This window comes from Euprymna scolopes, chromosome 20, assembly GCF_053919585.1.
Source record: "Euprymna scolopes isolate OS-2025 chromosome 20, ASM5391958v1, whole genome shotgun sequence".
In the NCBI taxonomy this organism is placed as follows: Eukaryota; Metazoa; Mollusca; class Cephalopoda; order Sepiida; family Sepiolidae; genus Euprymna; species Euprymna scolopes.
The window spans coordinates 44,819,461-44,834,259 of NC_136501.1; the positions used below are offsets into that span (position 1 = coordinate 44,819,461).

At 34.1% G+C, this 14,799-nt stretch overlaps 2 protein-coding genes across 2 annotated transcripts in view; both read left to right on the top strand.

The window, feature by feature from the left end:
- LOC145241401 (uncharacterized) overlaps window positions 1-14,799 on the top strand; it is a 197,758-nt gene that overhangs the window by 90,668 nt on the left and 92,291 nt on the right. The gene's annotated exons all lie outside the window — the stretch shown is intronic.
- LOC145241402 (uncharacterized) overlaps window positions 5,587-14,799 on the top strand; it is a 202,177-nt gene continuing 192,964 nt past the window's right edge. The window contains exon 1 of the mRNA XM_080104331.1: window positions 5,587-6,020. Coding sequence (XP_079960457.1) covers window positions 5,980-6,020 — 41 coding nt within the window. The 5' untranslated portion in view covers window positions 5,587-5,979. The remainder of the gene's footprint in view (window positions 6,021-14,799) is intronic.

The following is a 14,799-nucleotide window of genomic DNA, read 5'->3' on the forward strand; positions in this document are numbered from 1 at the left end:
CCGATGGTGAGGGCCCCAGCTTGCAGGCCTTAGGGAGTGTGGAGCCACCCTTAATGGCCATTGCTCCCAGGTCCACTCTGACCCGGAGTGGTAGCACCTGTTAGGGTCCCAACTATGGGTTAAATAGAATACGACTTCAAAAACAAATATACTATATTAAAAAATCGTTCTCCAAAATCACCAGATTCGGCTTAAATAACCTGAAAAGGGTTGATATGCCGTAAAACAAAACAACCAACCAACAACTCTTACATGCGCACAGAAATAATACCCAATCAGTTAAAAGCGTTACTTGTCTAGGTGTCTCTGTAACGGCGTCTTGCTGTTTAATCAATTTATATACAGCCACGTTTAAAATCATGGAGCATCAATGCAAAATCGAAATTATGATTCAAACTTATATATTAAAAGGTAAAGAATGGTGGAGTAAATATTAATAAATCTATTTTAACAACAATCAATATTTGACATGTCCTCCTTTTGCTTTTATAACGGCTTTTATTTATTTTATATTATTGGCTAAATTGTTGCAGGTGGTATGAACTATTTTCTGCCACTCTTCATGAAGTTTGGCTTCTCATTCTTTTTTAATAAACATTTGTGCATTCTCACTCTTTTTCTCACATGGAATCACAAAATTTCAATGGGATTTAAGTTTGGGATTGAGGGGGAGGGGTACTTCATTACTGTAATCTGTTTGTTTTTTCTACAAACCAACCCATTGAAACTTTTGATGTATGGCATGGGGCACTGTCTTGTTGGAAGTGACGTCACTTGGAATATTACTATTAAATCTATATATCTATAAAAGTGAACGTGTCTGTCTGTCTGTCTGTCTGTCTGTGTACATTTCCCTACGCAATAACTCTGTCAATTTTTAGTTTATAGACTCGAAATTTGAAATACCGGGTACTGAGATTTGGGAAAATCGATGTGACGGGTGTCAGCCAGAAATTTGGCTGTTAAGGGGTCAAATTTCAACGATTTGACCTTTAAGAACTCTACAAAACTCCTCCGACAATTTTGGGTCTAGACACTTGGAATTTTAGATATAGGTTCCTTGAACCTGGATATAACTTAATAAAGTTATTTGAGCCCGAAACTATAACTTTTAAGGGGTCATAATAGGGGTCAAATTTTTAAAAATTAACCATTTTTTTTTTTTTTTTTGCTTTTTTTGCACAGCATACACCTCCAAACACCCGAGCAACGCTGGGCAACCCTGCTAGTATTTTAATAAAAGAAGTTTTGTAAACCAGGTCCATCATGTTAGTATTAATTGTGGAGTTCATTCTGCCCTTACATGTTTATAACAGGCCATTGCAGCCCCAAGCCATTACGCTTTCTCCTCCAAATTTTACAGTTGGGACCACACAATCAGGATGAAATGCCTCTCCTTCTCTACGGCAAACACAAATTGCTTCAGGGCTGCCAAAGTCTTGATAAAAAATTAGAATTTGCTACAATTTTTGAATGGATGTTATCGATAAAAATTTCAAATGTTGCTTTCAAAGTTTAGGAAATAGAAGCTGTTAACTTATTCAAAGTTACTTTCGTCAAATCAAACAATTTTTGCACAATCATTAGGTGTCTAATTTTAATGGGTTTTTTTTGGGGGGGGGGTAAATTCCAGTCGTTTTTTTTTTTTTTTTTTTTTTTTTGGCCTGAGGCACAAGTATAGCTTCTTCCTTGCTTTGCAGCCTTTTAATAACTTAGTCTAACCGTTCGGACTGATATATTTTTGTTTGTATCTTTCCTAAGTTTAACAACAAGTTCTGAAAAACTTTTTGACTGTCTGCAAGGAATGTTCTTTTCAAAGATCTGTCTTCCCTGGCGATTTTAGAAATTTTACAGCCTTGTTCTTTTCTGGTTTTGAAAGACCTTGTTTCTTTATACCTTTTAAACATTGTTTGAACGTTGTTTGAACGTTTCATCTTCCTGGTAATTTCTTCCTGATGATATCCTTCGCCAGATAAAAAGCAAGTTGTGCCCTTCTAATCTCTGAAAGCTGCTTCCTTGGGGGTATTTTCAGTTAAATATACTATTAAAGCACTGTCAGGAATCAAATATTACCAAGAAAATAAGAAACAAGTTTTAGAATAATAATAAATCATTTTGAATATTGGAATGAATTTAGTATGAGACTTAACTAAAACTCATGAAAACGGCTTTAAAGCAAATAAATACGACAATCTACTGTTAAATAATTTACATTTGCTCTCAGTTGTTCACTGTACAATTTTCAAACTTTAAATGCGTAGGTTTAAACTATTATATGTTTTTTTTATAGGTGCGCCATAATGTTTACCATGGCTGTATAAAATAAATTGCAGCGTCTCCGTAAAATAGTTCAGATGGTAATAAAACTTGTAATGAAGGCTGAATGATATTGAATCTGAAATACAATAACTTTTTTGTAAATAGATATAAAAAGTTCTTGATTTCGTAGTTCACTAATTGAATTTGCAGCAGTCACAAGGAAATAATTTACCTAATGTATATTTGATAAGTAAAAATATCAGAACTTTATAATATATTTAGATTTATATGACGGAAATGGTATCTCATTTAATTATTTTTCCAGTCTATACTCGCTTTCTATAATTAAATAGACACACTCATACGCACAGCAATATATCTATATATTAATACGATAGTGTGTGCGTTATTTTGTGTGTCACGCTTTCATCTTTATTTTTTCTTTCAAGTGACTGTCATTTAATTGTTATAAGCCTGGGGGCTCGGCGTTGCCCGGGTGTTTGGAGGTGTGTGCTGAGCAACAAAATAAAAGTGGTAGTAGGCAGGCAGGCTCGGACCTGTACCGCAAAGGATGAGAATGTGAAAAAAAAAAAACGTGACGTGTATGCTGTTGAGTCCATCGCCTAACCGGAAGTGACGTAGGTTAAAATTGAGGCCAGAAAATCGAAAAGAGATGAATTTCGAAAATATTTGCGAAAAAAAGCGATCCCTCCCTCAAGAAAAGTGGCCAGTTGAAAGTGAAGGAATTAATGTTTTTAGTCAATTTTTCGATATTGGTCGTCCATTGGATCGGTCTTCAAAACGATATCAATCTCATGAAAATCAGTCGCCTCTGTGAAAAGTTTTAGGCAGACATACATACATACATACATACATACATATATACATTTAAACAGACAGTTACATTTGTATCAAAGACGATGACCTTCAATTTCTTGTAATAAATAATTTTATCAAGAATTCTTCACAACTTTTGGTTTGGGTTTCGATTATAGCTGGAGGAACTAAAATTATATATACATATATATATATGTATAATTATATATGTGTATATATATGTATATATATGTATACATATATATATGTATGTATATATATATGTATATATATATGTATATATATATATATATTTTTTATAAGTTTCTGTTTCGATTCAAGCTGATGAACTTACTTCATATGGATATATTTTTTTTTTTGAAATCACAACTTTATAGTATATAAGAATCGATAGAAAATTTATTCTATAATAATATATACGAAATCTGCATGTATTAAAATATCATATTTAAGCCTATTTTACGGCCGGACTACGACGGGCGTCCCTCCTAGCTTAGATATATTTTCAGTATTGATAAAAGAGCTACAATAATATCATGGCATGTACGTTGAACATCCACAGTATGCCAACATCACCACTTATCAAGGCCAAGAGGCTATTCGAGGATATGGGTTAAAGAGTGTACAGTAAAAATTGGACAATATAGTAATCGTTAGTAATGGAAATTCGGTAAATTTGTTAACAAGTGGAACGGCTCATCAAGAACTTTTTTACGTTAGAATTGAAGACAACCATATTGTCGTCAGCTGGAAAGCAGGCAAACAGAGGACAATTCCACAGGCATGAAGTTCTAAGAAAGAAGCTTTGTTCTACGTTTAGGTTTAGAGTGGAGGGAATTATTGATAGTGTTTTCAGCTAGACGAGTGTTTCTTGTGAAAGTTTGGCGAGGGGGGCATAGATTGAAGCTCAGTCGAACACTTTCCATGAAAATAACGATACAGCAGAGACAAACTCGCAATATCTCTTCTGTGAGATAGAGGTTGCAGGGAAGAGAAAAGGACATCTACGAGGCTACGGTGTCTATTTTGAACTCTATCAAATCAGGACAAGTCCTTTCTAGCAGCTCCTGCCCAGATGTGGCAACAGTACTCCATCCATGGACGTACCTGGCTCTTATATAGATAGAGAATTGCATCAGCAGTGAGATATCTACTGGATCGATAGAAGATCCCGCCATTTTTCCAGCGGCCTTGGCAACAAATTTGATGTACGTGTTCCATTTAAAATCAGGAGTAAAGGTCAAGCCCAGAAGCTTGTAAAAACTTGAGGCCTCCTCAAGACGAAAGCCATTCATTTCAATTGATGCGAGATGGGGATCAGAACGTCGATGATGTAAAGAAAGAAGCTTGGTTTTAGATGCATTAAAAGTAACCAGCTATTACTTTCCCCATTGTACCACGTGCTCAAGATAAGAGGAGAGAGAATCGGAGAGAACTTGGTCGTTTACGGTCTTAGATGTGCTACCATATATATATATATATATATATATAGAGAGAGAGAGAGAGAGAGAGAAAGAGTCATCCACATACATTACTGTTTCTCTGTTTCACAACTCATCAGTGCGGCTAGACAAGCAACTACCTCAAGCGAGAATCGAAACCCAGCCGCCCATGTGAATGTCGGAGTTTCTAACCGTTACGCTATTCGGCTGCTGCTATGCGGGCAGTGAATAACAATGTTTGGACATTGTCCAAATACCTAAGCTCGATTTGTTTACACAAAGAGCATCGCTTCATACGCCAATGGTAATTTGTATATCACTTCCCAATATGCTCAGCTCAAGATAGGGAGCATTATAGTCATTCACATACAGTACTGTTTCGCTGTATCACTGCTCATCAGTCCGACTAGACAAGCAACTACCTCAAGCCAAGATCAAAATCCAACCTCCCATATGACAGTTGGAGCTTCTTATGCAGCGATTCTTTCTACATCAATGAATATTATTTATTCTTAATAATAATAGTCCCATTGAAATAATGGTCAATATATCATGATGGTCAGTACCAACAATGTCATGGTCAATACTATTAACGAAAATGGCACTTCCTTGTAATTGTAGTTGCGATTTATTGAACAATGTGAATCTTATGTGTTAGGTTTAGTAAAAAGTTTCAAGCGGAGATAATTTGATAATAGCAATTTTGTTTGTAGATTATTGAAAGAATGCACTTTTAACCGTGGGTAATTCTCAAATAGTAATTTTAGTTGGTGTTAGCAAAATAATCATATCAGTTTAAGCGATGGTAGGATCGCAATGTTAATTGAAGGTAATTGCAAAATAGTAATTTAACTGGAGGTTATTGCGAAATAGCAAGTTTATTTTAGTTTGACGTAATTAAAAATAGCAATCTTAGTTTGTGCCTACTCCAAAATAGAAATTTAAATTTTAGATTATTTTCAAGTAGCAATTACAGTTTCCGGTTAATTACATAATATCAATTTTAATTTGCGTTTATTACATAGATAACTGTATATGTAAGCTCTGCCAAAAAAAAAAAGTGTTTGTCTATTTTCGTCAACAGATTAGGTTGACTAAAGTTTTGATTTGCCAATGGACAGTATGTTTTTTTTTTTCATTTTTATAATTTTCCGTTTATGTGAAACTGTTATGTGAAAGCTGAACTCACAGCAGGCCACAATATAAGCGGATCAGCACGATCAATATAGATATGAGCGCCTTACATGAAAAGATCTCACACCTTTTTTATGTATCGACCAAACCACTGATGGAGTGTAATAAGTCGTTAATAGTATTATTGTAAGCGGCAATACAACTGTGACGTGACTCGTTATATCGACAAAAGCGAATAAAGTTTTCCGAATTCATCTGTAAATTTTACAACGCGGACGCTTCGACGAGCATCATCGATAGATATTAGATGAAACGCGCGTCAGGAAAAATGTTTACAAAACTCTCGCGGTAAGTACAATTAGATCGCTTTCTTACTATTTTGCACACCTTGAAAAAGGTCCGCTTATATTCGTACAATTAGCCGGCCGCCGTTGCCCGGTCGTAAAATACGCTTACATATGGTATTATTAGGTTACTGCAAAACTAATAATGTCGTTTTTTTTTTGCTGTTCAACTGTAAAAATAAAAACGATTTAAAATTAATAAATTATTTGGTTGGTGCATAAATAATGTGGCTTTTATATATATTTTTGGGGGACTCCTTCAGTTTCGACAAACTATGGATACTCACCAAGGGGTGTCTGCGCATGAAATTTTTGTAGCAGGAGATGCGCAATCTCCAACCATACCTCTCCTGAGTCGACATTGTTAAATACCAGTGGCAAGTGAAGTGTATATATAACACAACTGGAAACAAATAGCGAAATAAGAGGATAGCACATACAGCGCCTAGAATTCCCAAATGCTCACACAACTGGTACTAACCAGGCTCAACGTTGCTTAACTTCGGTGGTCTGACGAGAACCTGTGTGTCAACGCGATTATGCCGTACCTATTTTATATATATATAGTTCAACGTCAAAAAAATTATTTTTGCACCAACCTAATAATTTATGCAGGTGTCGTATTTATTATTATTATTATTATTATTATTATTATTATTATTATTATTATTATTATTATTATTATTATAGATTCAATGTTCTATGTACTTTTATATTGTATCTATTACATATTATTGCCCGCTGGCGTTGTCGTAAAATTTGCTCCAATATGATACATTCATCTATGCACATTTAGTATTTATTATTGTAGAGCCAATAATCTATTTATTATTATATTGTACTCAATATATAATAGTGATCTAAAAATGTATAACTTGAGTGCTATCGACTAGAATTGAAGCATAGAAATATAGTTCTCCGGTCCTATTTGTTAATGTCTGCCCGAAATTCATACGCATACAAAAATATTAAAAACTATCATTGTTAACGATAGAAAACTATATGTGCGTGTTCGTACGAATATCACATTTAGTCGACTTACGTTTATTCAGTTCTCTTTTTTGTAAATTTTGACAACTTAGTCGCTATTTCTATACGGCTAAAATACAAATCAAATTTATTCCACAGATTTAAAACCCCTACATACAAAAACTGGCAAAGGAATTTGGTAGCGACCGTTCCTCACAGTAACAGACGAACTGGCAAGGTTAATATATATATATATATGTGTGTGTGTGTGTGTGTGTGTGTGTGTGTGTGTGTGTATGTATGTATGTGTGTGTACAGACACATGAAACATGTGTTGTCAAGAATTGTGCATGTCAACGTGAAATAAACGGTAAGATGGACAACATCTTGAAATTTGGATTATAGACTTGTCATTTATTTATATATGTTCTGTAGTTACATTGAGCTTCATGAATTAAAGGATTGGTAATAAATAAAATATGAAATATAATGGAATAAACATATATCCCCATATATATATATATATATATATATATATATATATATATATATATATATATATATATATATATATATATATATATATAGGGTGCGTGCGTCTGGTATTTGAGAACATATATTTCTCTTTTTAAAAATAATCAAAAAGACAAACAAAAACATTGGTATTACAAGAAGTCACTTTATTGTAAATAAAGTAAAATATTATTTTTTTAACTTTAGTAAAAAAAATCGCCCTCAGCATCAATTACAACTTCTATTCGAGATCTAAACCGTTGGCAGGCGCGTTTAAGATGGTTCTCGTCGATATCCTGCATTACTCTGACTACGGTTGCTTTCAGAGAATCTTTAGTGTTATGAGAATGTTTATTACCATCTCTCTCAACAACGCCCCACACATAATAATCTTACGGATTTAGGTCTGCAGAGCTTGGAGGCCACAAATTGGGGGCAATGTGATCATGCAATTTGCAAATTACTGTGTTCTGCTATTATTGCTACTATTTACAGCCTGTCTTTTCATTTGCTGAGTTATATTAATATCTGCTTCTCAAATACCAGACGCACCCTGTATATATATACATATATATATATATATATATATATATATATATATATATATATATAAACAGTGTTGTTTAAATAATAATAATAATATATATATTATATATATATATATATATATATATATATATATATTGTGTAGTTTTGTTAATTTAGGATTACTCGGGCTACTTTTTCTATCTGAAATCTTGTCTCTACGACGTTTCGGTTGATGTAACTTCCGATATTTTTTAGGTGCGTCTCGCTTAACTTGTGAATCTGGACGGAATTTAATCAACGGAGGATGCTTGTTCAGGTGTCTTGCCTTGAGCCGTGGCTGAACGGACATAATAAGTGCTAAATAATGATCAATTCTAAATAAAAGTCTTCTTAGGATTAAAGGTCCATTTCTCAGTACAGTCGTTGCTTAGAATAAAATTACAAATTATTGAACTCTTCTATCATTTTTAATTTTTCTTTTTTATTACATTTTCACCCCAAACAAGGCAAATTTGCCACTTTGGTGTTGGGGGCTACTATCAGGGGCAACAACTACTGGAGTACTATGTAGGGATTTAGGCAACAAGATGCCGGTTCACGTTACACTTGAACTTCTGCACGTCAGTACTGTTGGGGAAGCAGAGACCTGGAATGGAATTCCAGAGTCTAGCGGTTCTGGGGAAGAAACTATTGGAGTAAAAAGATCTTCTACATCTAGGGATCTCTACAGTGTGGGGGTGAGATTTAGCAGCCTGTCAGGTTTGTCGAGGGTGTTCACGTCGTGGGGGCACAAGTGATTGCAGTTCGTCAGAGCATTCACCACTAAAATACTTGTAGAAAAGGCAGAGGGAAGCAACATTTCGTCGATGGGACAGAGGCTGAAGCTTAGATGCCAGTTCACGGCCTATCAGGTTTGCGACTCTCTTTTGAACCTTGTCAAGGAGCGAGAGACTAGTAGCAGATGCATCAGCCCAGATGTGGCAGCAATACTTCATACATTGGCGAATGGTGGCCTTATAGAGGTACAGGATACTTTCGGGTGTTAGTAGTTTTCTAGCACGGTAGAGAGAGCCCACCTTTCTTGCAGCGGCCCTGGCAATGCCTTCAATGTAATTGTTCCAACTCATGTTTCCTGTGAACGTTAGGCCAAGGAGTTTGAAAGATGGACTCTCAGATAAAGAGTCGTTGGCCATTGCTATGGGTGGTAGAGAGGGGTTCTTGTAATTATTGAATGAAACTAGTTTAGTCTTGGCAGCATTGAACGCGACCAACCACTTTTGTCCCCATTCCACTACAGATTGGAGGTCTTCCTCTAGTGTTTCTGCCATTTCTTTAGAAATGTGTTCATTCGTCTTCCTGTCGTGCCTGCCATAGAGTGTAGTGTCATCAGCATATATACCCATCTCAGAGGCAATTTTGTCGGGGAGGTCATTTATGAATATCAGGAACAATAGAGGTCCAAGGATAGAACCCTGGGGCACCCCCGCATTTATATCATATTGTTTAGATGTACGACCGTCGAGGACAACCTGGATTTTTCTCTTAACTAAGAAGGATTTAATTATGTTAAGTATTCTACCAGTGATACCGTATGATCTGATTTTCCTGAGGAGACCCTCATGCCATACCCTGTCAAAAGCCTTAGATATATCTAGAGCTACCGCTCTGCCCTCCCCCGCTTTGTCTGTTCATAGCTGACTAATAAAAAGCAATCTAACAAATGTTTTTGTCCGTAGTTCCTTGCCGATTCCCAAGTTTGGCGAGGCGTGCCTGAAGGAGTGCTAGTGATAAATCAGCCCACAACATTTGGCAAATAACAGCCAAGATGGGAATAGTAATCTTAATAATTCAAGTAATTTACACTAGTGGGACCTGTGGTAATTCCACAACGGCAATTTTTATATCTAATATATTGCTCTCTGTGAGCATCCAGCATGGATGCAAACCACACGATATAATTGTAGCCCTTTTGTCGAAACTGTAAAATTATTTACATTAGTAATCTGGTTAATGTCGTGTTAGATTATATCTGGTTATTACGATTTATCCTCAATATAATTATAGGAGTTACATATTCCCATTGTATGGACGCCTGACGCGAACGGAAACCCTACGATATCATTATAGAATCTTTAACCATAACAGATACAACCCTTGGATTCTAGACAAAAGACCAAGAAGGTATATTTTAGTTTCACGCACGACATCATTTCTTTTACATTGCGTCTTTGGTGATCGGGAGATCCTATTTACATTAATCGGAAGATCTTATCGGTGATTGGAGAGATCCTATCCTTACATTGCGTCTGTTTTACAAGAGCGACATCTTTTTTTTTAATTATTTTTTTACATTGCGTCTTCGGTGATCGGGAGATCCTATTTATTACAAAGGGGATAACATACTACAAACATTACATTAGCGTATATATATATATATATATATATATATATATATATATATATATATATATATATATATATATAATACCAATTTAATCTTCGTAGTATCTTATATCTAGAGCTATGACAAAAGCATATATTTTTCCTTTTTTTTTTTTTTGACTCTCAGGTATATATCCATTGATATCTCATATGTTTTTTTATGTAGAGTGATGTGGTTCTCGGTTGATTAATTGTGTCTAACTGTGTCGGATGTATACTCGAGAGTCAAAACAATGAAAAAAATATTCTGTTGTCATAGTCCTAGTTACCACTAGGGCTATGACAACAGAACATTGTTTTCGTTATTTTGACTCTCGAGTATATATCAGTTAATATTGTATATGTTTTTATATAGAGTGATGTGGTTCTCAATTGATTAACTGTGTCAAATTGTGTCGGATATACACTCGAGAGCCAAAACAATATGAATATTCTTTTGTCATAGCCCTAGTTATCACTTTCTATCCTCCTTTTATAATAAATAGGATTTCTTGAGCGAATCATTAAAAATCATGGAAACTGTGGCACACGTACGTACGTTAAAGCTACTACGGTAATTATATATGGATTAACAATCGCCATTTCAAAAGTTCTGAAACACAGTACCTTTTTGAAATATTTTAGTATTTTTCTCTGTTCCTACTTATATCGTTGGTCTTTTTTTTTCTTTAAGCAAAAACCTTAATAATCGGAGAGATTTAATCCTTATTGGAAATTTTCTGCAAATTATGCAAAACAGTTATTAGTCCCCCGACAAAAAGAAGGTGGACATGTAAATTCACACGTGTCCGTTCGTCCGTTCGTACTTTTCTCAATAACTACGCCTTGGATTTTTTAAAAATTTTGCACAAACATTAAACATGATATGAGTAAAAAAAAGTAAAGAACATATTTTTCGGGGAAACTCAAGTTGACCCCCTTAGAGGTGCCTTTCAATTTAAAATGGCTAAAATTGACACTTTTATGCTTATTAAAGAAGAATTGATCCCTTCGATTTTTATAAACGATTTCTAAAAAGTTGTAACTAACTGATTTCTATGTACTTTTGTTCGTCTATACTTCACGATAAGACTTGGTTGTGTCCCAGGTGCTCTTTTAAGAGTATTTTACCATATTTGTCAAAATTTTTCTGTGTATGTCTATTTAGCAGTTTTGCATGGTGCTGGACTCAAATTTAAATATGTTAAGGCCTTGAGGACTAAATAGGGATGCAAATGATTGACTTAATTATTTCTTTTTTTTCTGCATGAGGCACAACTCAAATTTACAAATGTTAAGGCCTAAAACTTCACCGTTTGTTCATTTTCACCAGGATTTGACGTCCTCTGACGACTTGTGGAGCTAAATGGGAGTGGGCAAATGCTGATCTTTGTCATTTTTTATGCTTCGTTCATTGTGCACTCATGGGGGACCATGCATGCTTCACTTGATTTTTATATTTTTGTTTTATTTTGGTGTTATTTTTCACTCAGAAACAATGCAAATTGTTACTGAACGTTTACTGTGAGAAGGTTACATTTGTTGAGGACATCCTGGGCAGGGGTTCGCACAGCAAGGTGTTTGTTCATAATCTATATCAACAAATAACGTTGAGTTTTTTTTTTTTTCGCTCTGACATTGATATTAAAAGACTCACTTTTTGTATTTAAAAATTATTAAAACGAAGTTTTGTAATATATTCAATCATGGATATGTGAGCGACTACATAAATGTAAACTAATGTGTATATTCCTTTGAAAAATGAACATTAATTAATTACTTATTCATTACTTTCTGGTTTCTAATAAGATGATTTGTTTCAAGTTACTAATACGATGAATACTGTTTGCGCACGTTTTTCAGATTTTGCATAATTGCTTCGAATTTAAGAAGAAAACCTTTTAACACACGGAAATGACATATTTAAGTGTAGATAAGTGACCTTGTCGATATGTTTGCGAAAAGGCTCTACAAAACTCCTCGCTAAATATTTGATCTACAGAGTTATAATTTGATATATAGCGTATTTTAACACGTGAAATAATTACTAAGGCGTCAAAATTGAAAAATAATTGACATTGGCTTGGCATAAATTGACTATACCCGTTTTTTTGAGCATGCGTTAATTAAATGTTATGCGTTAAATAACGGCATTTTTTGCAGTTGTTTTATACGTACGGATTTAAGTCATACGGATTAAGGTTGCAGAGCTATATTGTTTGTTTCGATTGTAATTGACGGCACACATGCCATTTTTGTTTCACTGTTGAAATCAGTACTGCATATCAGGGACAATATAATAATCGATCAATTTGCTCTTTAATAATAAATATCTGCATGAATTAAAGCATAATATTTAAGATTGTTTTACGACCGGGCAACGCCGGGCAACCTGCTAATAAGTTAATAGAAACCAGGGACATCGGAAGAAAGTTTATGTGCGTAAGTCGACTTGGGAATGATACGTCATGCTTGCATGTTTATGGGTGCGTACGTTGAGTTACACGCCGACACTAACTTCCATATAAATATACCTGTGATAAATCGTTCCTACCTTCGGCCATTGCACACTAGTAAATCTAAATAAAAAGAGGGTAAACCCTGAATTTGTTAATTATTTTTTGAATTGATTTTTTTTTTTTTTTTGCCTTATCAAATAAATAAAGCTCAATTTTATCTGGAATCTCATCTGGGGGAATTGATTATTTGTATGCATATTTTGTGTAGTCTATAATATAAATCTCACTGCTCTGTTTAAATGTATGTAGCATGAATGGATGTATATCTGCCTAAGACTTTCGACAGAGGCGACGGATTTTCACGCGATTGGTATCATTTTGAAACTCGACCCTTCGGATAACAAATATCGAAAAATTAGCTAAAAACATTAATTCGTTCATCCTCAACTGGGCACTTTTCTACAAGGAGGGCCGGTTTTCTTCGCCGATATTTTCGAAAACCATCTCCACTTTTCGATTGACTAATCGCCTTAATTTAAACTTTAGCCACTTCCGGTTTGTCGATGGGCGCAACAGCAAAGACGTCAATTTTTAATTTTTTTTTAAATTCTTTTTCTCCTTCGCAGTACGGGTTCGAGCCTGCTCACCTATTAGAATTTTTTTTTTGCTCAACACACACCTCCAAACACTCGGACAACGCCGGGCACCCAGGCTAGCTTCAAATAAATCATAGATTTTCTTTACTTTATTGTTTCTAAGATTTTAAGTAAATTTGTTTCACTGTGAAATATTTCGGGGAATTATAGAATAATAAAAATATATACAAAATCAACATAAATTTGGAAATAGATAATTGTTTTCCCAATTGCAAAAATGAAGTTCATTGATTATAACGCCTTTAATAGTAGTAGTAATAGTAATAGTAGTAGCAGTAGTAGTAAGTCATGCATTAGTTCCATTGTTTTCCTGCTTCTTGTAAAGTCGATTCTCTCTATCGCTCTAAACAAATTCTCACACCTGTGAATATTCTCTACACATCTACTATCAGACCATGTATGGCATGCTGTTGTAAGATTTCGGTTCATGAATCTGTATCATGTGTGGGTTCTTCATAAAGCGTCGAAATGTAATTTGAATAAATGTAATTTGAATAAATGTACTTTGAATAAATGTAATTTGACTAAATGTACTTTGAATGAATGTAAGTTGAATAAATGTAATTTGAATGAATTTAAGTTGACTAAATGTACTTTGACTAAATGTAATTTGAATAAATGTACTTTGAATAAATTTAATTTAAATGAATTTAAGTTGAATAAATGTACTTTGAATAAATGTACTTTGAATAAATGTACTTTGAATAAATGTACTTTGAATAAATGTAATTTGAATAAATGTAAGTTGAATAAATGTACTTTGAATAAATGTACTTTGAATAAATGTACTTTGAATAAATGTACTTTGAATAAATTTAATTTAAATGAATTTAAGTTGAATAAATGTACTTTGAATAAATGTACTTTGAATAAATGTACTTTGAATAAATGTAATTTGAATAAATGTAATTTGAATAAATGTAAGTTGAATAAATGTACTTTGAATAAATGTACTTTGAATAAATGTACTTTGAATAAATGTAAGTTGAATGACCCGCAACCTTTCTTTTTCTATTAATTCTCTTTCACATACTTGAAGTTACTAGTCTCAGTCGTGTGTTCTTCAGAATGTTTGGTCTTCTTTTGCTGGTTGGATAACTATTTTAATATCTCATTTTAATAGAGCTTCCTATATAAATAGCTTCTTTTCAAGAACTGCAAATTTGTGAAACTCTCTCTCTCTCTCTCTCTCTCTCTCTCTCTCTCTCTCTCTCTCTCTCTCTCTCTGACTATTTTC